The sequence below is a fragment of the Aulonocara stuartgranti genome (genome assembly GCF_965226115.1).
Source record: "Aulonocara stuartgranti genome assembly, chromosome: 19".
Taxonomy (NCBI): domain Eukaryota; kingdom Metazoa; phylum Chordata; class Actinopteri; order Cichliformes; family Cichlidae; genus Aulonocara; species Aulonocara stuartgranti.
The window spans coordinates 6,116,139-6,122,138 of record NC_138955.1 but is presented as its reverse complement, the minus strand read 5'-3'; the positions used below and the strand labels follow the sequence as shown (position 1 = coordinate 6,122,138).

The 6,000-nt window shown below is 42.2% G+C and overlaps 1 protein-coding gene across 6 annotated transcripts in view; it reads right to left on the bottom strand.

Moving 5' to 3' along the window:
- Positions 1 to 1,204: 1,204 nt before the first annotated feature.
- The window catches only part of rps6ka1 (ribosomal protein S6 kinase a, polypeptide 1), a gene marked incomplete at its 5' end in the record, with an annotated part of 52,032 nt that continues 47,236 nt past the window's right edge, over positions 1,205 to 6,000 (bottom strand). For all 6 annotated transcript variants that reach the window (XM_082516398.1, XM_082516394.1, XM_082516396.1 and 3 more), the window contains 8 exons: positions 1,205 to 3,105; positions 3,390 to 3,527; positions 3,638 to 3,755; positions 3,851 to 3,927; positions 4,033 to 4,194; positions 5,122 to 5,280; positions 5,377 to 5,466; positions 5,632 to 5,757. In XM_082516398.1, the coding sequence (XP_082372524.1) occupies positions 2,983 to 3,105; positions 3,390 to 3,527; positions 3,638 to 3,755; positions 3,851 to 3,927; positions 4,033 to 4,194; positions 5,122 to 5,280; positions 5,377 to 5,466; positions 5,632 to 5,757 (993 nt within the window). In that variant the 3' untranslated portion in view covers positions 1,205 to 2,982. The remainder of the gene's footprint in view (positions 3,106 to 3,389; positions 3,528 to 3,637; positions 3,756 to 3,850; positions 3,928 to 4,032; positions 4,195 to 5,121; positions 5,281 to 5,376; positions 5,467 to 5,631; positions 5,758 to 6,000) is intronic.

Genomic DNA, 6,000 nt, shown 5'->3' with positions numbered 1-6,000 from the left:
GGAAAGGGTGGGGTTTTCTTTGGGTTTTGGGCACAGGCGGAGAGTGCTTTCGAAACATTGCATTTTTTTTTTTATCATAACTCTGGTTTTACACAATTTAAAAACTGGTATAAAGTCCACACTTTTCCCGTCAATTGTTCCGTCTGTCCTGCTCACGTCTCCAATGGTTGTACACATTGTCATTAACGTGGCTTCACTCCACATCAGCCACGCCGCTTTGCTAAAACACCGGTGTCGGCACATAAGGACGCTGTCATAGCCTGTCAACAACGTTGATTAGCTGCATATATACGAATGTGAATCGCATCATTGGCTGGACTATGGGATAAAGTGGCATCGTTCTAATCCCATACGGGAGCAGCCAGTCACTTACTGACTAACACTGCAAAACAGAATTATTAAAGTATTAATTTTAATTTCAATTCAGGTTAGATTTTTTTTTCCTGTGCGCAGAGACCGTGCCAGCCGTGCGCAATTGCGCACGCGCGCAGCTTAGAGGGAACGTTGATTGGTATCTATAACATTAGAAAGAACCCCCCAACAATCACATAACCCCCTGTGAATAAGCACGTGATGACAATGAAAACTCCCTTTTAACAGGAAGAAACCTCTGGCAGAGCAAGGCTCATGGAAGGTCCGGCCGTCTAGCGCGACCAGATGGGGGTGAGGGAAATGAGAAAGGAACAGAGGGAGACAGGACAAAAGGCGAACTATAGGAGAGAGTCAGACTTTAATAGTTACTAATAATTAAATGCAAAATGGTGGATAAACACACAGTGTGGAAAGAGATCAGTGAAGAGGAAACACTCAGTGCATCATGGGAGCCCCCCGGCACACATTATGAGAGAGATGACATTTTAATTGGGTGCAGTTTTCTTGTGTAAACAACTGGGGAGTGAGAAGACGGGAGTGGAGAAGTACTCAGTGTAAGGAAGTCAGCAGCCTGAGCCAACAGCAGCATAACCAAGTGATGGGTCCAGCACCAATACTTGTTTGTGGATGAAAAACAGCTACTCACAAAAAACTGTATGCATAAAGAATTATTAGTTATAAGAAGTACTACTGCTCTTACAGTATTATGTGTTCTTTGTAGGTTTCAAAATGTGATATTTTTTCATATTTCTATATCTGGGAATTGTGTTTTTTTTATACACTTGAATGTCACTTGAAGTTAAAAAAAAAAACAATAAAGCAAGACAGACACTTTGTCATAGCAACTCGATTTTTAATATTGTAAGATATAAAAATCTTCATCTTTATCATACAATAACATCTTACCATAAATTTTGACAAAGGAGGGAGATTTTTTGCCACCAAACAAGAATTATAATATAACTTTGATTTCTTTTGAGGTAAGACAGCTGCTTCATAGATTCTTAAGCCACACAGGTCTTTTCTTCTACACATGCACAGCATCTTCTTATCCTTACGGTGTGCTTTCCATGCAAGACATTCCGCCTCACCTGTAGGCCTAGGCACTGAGCTAAAAGCAGGACCTACTCCGTGGAGAAGCTTACACTGAGACACCTTTAACTCTAGGCCTCGTATTCAGTGTCAATAAAATACCAACGAGTCAGATAATCAACAAATGGAATTCCAATATAATGAATGAAAAAAAGATAATCCACAATAAGGGCAAGTATGTGTGACATTATAACCAGTGATTTGACAGAGATTTTAACAAGTGCTTATTTCCGTAAAGACAGCAGCCAGCCCTGACTTATTAAACAGAAGAAGAGACCGGTGCGGCATCAAGTCCACAGGCTGCGATGTGCTCAGCATGTCTTTCACTATTTTAAATCACTACTTTCTTTGGATAAAGAGAAAAAAAAAAAAACAATCGACAGCAAAAACAACCAACACAGGAAACAGTATTCAATAGGCATTATCCAAGAAACACAGTGAAAACAACAAAAAAAAAAAAGAAAACAATGCAAATATAGAATTTTTAACATGCCACATTGTTCCTTGGGCAGGGTTTCTTTCACAGAAAGCCATCTATGTTACTAGTTTTTATAGTAATAAAAATAACAGACATCTCAAATGGTTGCCAGCAGATTGACCAAGCAGAGAAGAGGAATAGGAGCGAAACGAGAAAGCCACATCACCGGACCATGCACATGACTCTGCAGCATCCCGCGAGACAGTACAGACACACACTGCAAGTCATGCAACTGACACACACGCCCACACACACACGCACGCGTCCGCACACACCCTCCATAAAACAAAACGCAAGCATAGATTGACACTAACCAAAACATCAGCAACTGACATTTTCTAGAATGCACATATTCTGGCTGTACCAAAGCCAAAGAGGCATTTATGGCAGAAATGTTTTAATATTCATATCAATAACGTTCTCTGAGAAACATTTAACAGCAGTTTGGACAGTACTGTGGTTTTGTGCTGTCGGCACAGGTTGAATTGGCAGCACAACCGCTAATACGAAGCTCAAAAACCCTACAAAAAGAACGGACAGACGGCAAAAAAACCAAAAAACAGGCAGATGGATAGGCGTGCAGCGAGAATGACAACCAATTACAGCAAAGATGAGAAGAGAAAACTTTCATTGTCACCATCAAAAACAGGGCTGCATCGACTCTGTAGCGGGTCATGCACAAACACGCTCACACACTCACACAAACACCCACACGGCGCCAGAACATCTGCCAAAAAACCTGCACCCATTTTTTTTTACATTTTTTTTTTTTCGCCCTCATTGCCCCCATCCATCGTCATGATATTTTGATAGGCAAAAGGAGATCGGCTAACAGCTGCAGCTGGAGAGCCCACACAAGGAGGATGATAGCTAGAGCGGGACAACTGATGTCACAAGATGGGGGCAGGACCACAGTCAGTGTTCCTTGGCTGGTATTGGCGGGTCGACACCAAGTCCCCGAGCAAGCTGACGGGGTGGTTTGGAGCCAGGAGGTGTGGTTTTGATCAGACTCCTGTGACCTGTTTGGCTATTCAGAGTCTCTACAGAGATGTGGAGGGAAGTTTCTTAACACGCCTCTGAGCAAGGAAGGAGCTCTCAATGGGCTTGAGCTCTGGAGTAGGTTGTGAGTTCTTCAGGGCGGAGTAGGTGGCTGCCATTGCACCCTGTGCATAAAGAGCAACATCATGATTGAAGCCCAGATGAGAGTATGAATTACTGATATGTTGTCTGATTTACTGCAATGCAAAAAACCTGCTCGTCTTGTGTTTTCTAATCGACAATGCAACACACGATGCGAGTATATTGCAGTGTACAATCATATTGGTATTTTGGTGACACTAAAAGGAACTGATATGATATAAAAATCATTCTACATGTTGAGTTTCAACTACTAAAACTTCAATGAATCAATGAATTCCTTTAACCTGATTCCAGGCAGTTTTGTTACCTTGACCAGCTTGGGGTCCTGGTGTGGGAGCTGGCTGTTGGGCAGCTTGTCTCTGCGGACAATCCATGGGTGTTTGAGAACCTGCTTAGCAGTCAGTCTCTGATGGGGGTCAACGTGAAGCATCTTGGACACCAGGTCCTAGAAAAAGCCAAATAATAATATTATGGAAAACTTGTAGGTTGACGCAAATACAACAAAAAATTCTTTCTAGGGAGTAAAAGAGTTGTCTAACAAATATTGACTCCTACCTTGGCGGCATCAGACACAGAGTCCCAGTTACCACCAGTCAGACTGAAGTGGCCGTGGCCTATCCTGTTCAGGATTTCATTTGGAGTGTCTTCAGGTCCGTTGGCAAATGGAGTGAAACTGGTGAGAACAAAAGTAGACAGACGGTAAGGTTAATGCAAAGAATAATGAGAGAGAACAAAGTTCAAAGAATGATTTCAAGTGTTCCTACTAACCCAGCCAGCATGGTGTACAGCAAAACCCCGAGACTCCAGATGTCACATCCCTCATCATAGCCCTGACGCTTCAGCACCTATAGCAGAGTCAGAAGGAATCACATATTACTATATATCACAATGACTGGGGGAACCTTGACTTTTGTGAGTATGTCTTGCGAGCGCACTCGTCACTTGCTCACCTCAGGAGCTACAAAGTTAGCAGTATAGCACGGGGTCATTAGCAGGCCATTGTTGGCACGCAGTTGCTTAGCAAAGCCGAAGTCACAGATTCTGATTGACTCGGGATTCCCCGACTCGTCGACATAGAGGATGTTGCTGGGCTTCAGGTCTCTGTGCACTACCTGAAACACAAGAGGGCAAGAGTGGAATGGAGGGAGAAAATTATGATTGAAAGTGTCAGTAAACACTCTTGGGTGGAATTCTTTCCCATTTTTATCTGCTTTAAAAATGTCTTCTATAAATTATTTTCAATTTTATTCTAATCAGAAGTTGAATTATTTACCGAGGTGCTTCAAGTGATTATTCCCCTATGTGTTGTTACTAAACCAAAATAATTAAAAGGATGAACACAGTTTGACATCTTCAAGCTAGAAATTCATAAAAAGTAAACAAAAGTAGACATGTGTTGTAAGTTTTTAAACATCAGGAAACATAAAAAAGTAAAAAGAAAAAGAAAAGTAAAGACTTTAGCCTGGTTTTCAAAGGCACTACTATTCAACAGTTTTCTTAAAAAAGCAAAATGAACATCAAATAACTAAACTCTAATAGCACCTTAACTAATATTTCTAAAAGACAGAGCTCTTTCACAGCAGTTATTTTGATAAAACACTATTGCTCAAATACAGCTCCAGAAAATAATTTTAAAAAACCCATTGTGTGCTTCACAGGTTTGCCATTTCAGAATAAAAGAACCGGTTCAATAGATGCCATTTGACCTCAAAGTCACATGATAGGGTGGGGCTAGGTTTCACAGCGGGTTCACCCGAAACCTTGGCTGATTGTGACCTACACCCATTTTCACACCTTGGCTCGTGCGTTTAGGTAGAGGATCAACAAGGGGGTTCATGACCCTCTTCGGGGGACACTCCCCTAGGACTTCAATCTGGGACTCTCCACCATTTGACCTTAGAACTGAGAAGCTTCTCAGGTGAGGTGAAACGTCTTCAAGAAACTCAAAGAAGTCCAAAAGGCTTTTCTTTTCAAGCTCCTTAGACAAAACATACATATAAAACAGGACTAAAAGTCCTAGTGGTCTTAGTGGTCCTCACCCCTTGTGAGTGGAGGTACTCAGCAGTCTTGGTGATAGTGTGTAGCACAGCGCTGGCCTCTCGCTCCGAAAAGAACTTCTGCTTGAGGATCCGATCCAGCAGCTCTCCTCCACGCATCAGCTCCGTCACCATGAACACCTGCTTACCGTTGTCGTACACCTGCGACAGAAAGACAAACAAACATCAGCGAGTCTTATTACACTCAACACCCAAGGCGAACAAAGGTTGTCAGACAGAGTGCGTGTTTAGACCCACATCCTTGAGTGTTATGATGTTAGGGTGCTGTCCGTATCTAAGCAGAATCTCTATTTCCTCAGAGGGGTCTGTGCTAGTCTTGTCAATCATCTGGAAATCAAAAGCACAACAACGGCATTAGGATCATGTTTTTGAAAGGCTGCATATTTTCCTCCTTCTTTTACTGAAGAACTACTGAAAAACATATTTGTTAGATTTTGCTGTCCTGTATTCACAAGCTAACTTTTCCCTGTGTGTGTGTTTATGTGTTCATACCTTGACAGCGTATTCAGTGTTGGTGGCTTTGTGGATACAACGTTTACAGACGGAGAAAGAGCCCATCCCTATATCTTCCTTCAGTACGTAGCCATCGCTGAAAAGGACGTTTTTCCCGTGTAGTTGCTGCAGAGGAAGATTTGAAATTGTGATGAGCGTTGGAGGAGTGACGGACTGACAAGAGCTCATGTGGGGGGAGGTTGATGATGTTGGGGAAGGGGCTGAAATCTATTTCTGGAGTCAATTTCTTCCTCTTTGTCAAAGTGTCTCTTCAAATCTACCACACACGCAGTAGAAAAACTGCTTTTGCCAGGCATTACACAAGATTTGAAGCCGTGTACCTCATCTGAGTCGTTTCTTTCTAATCGT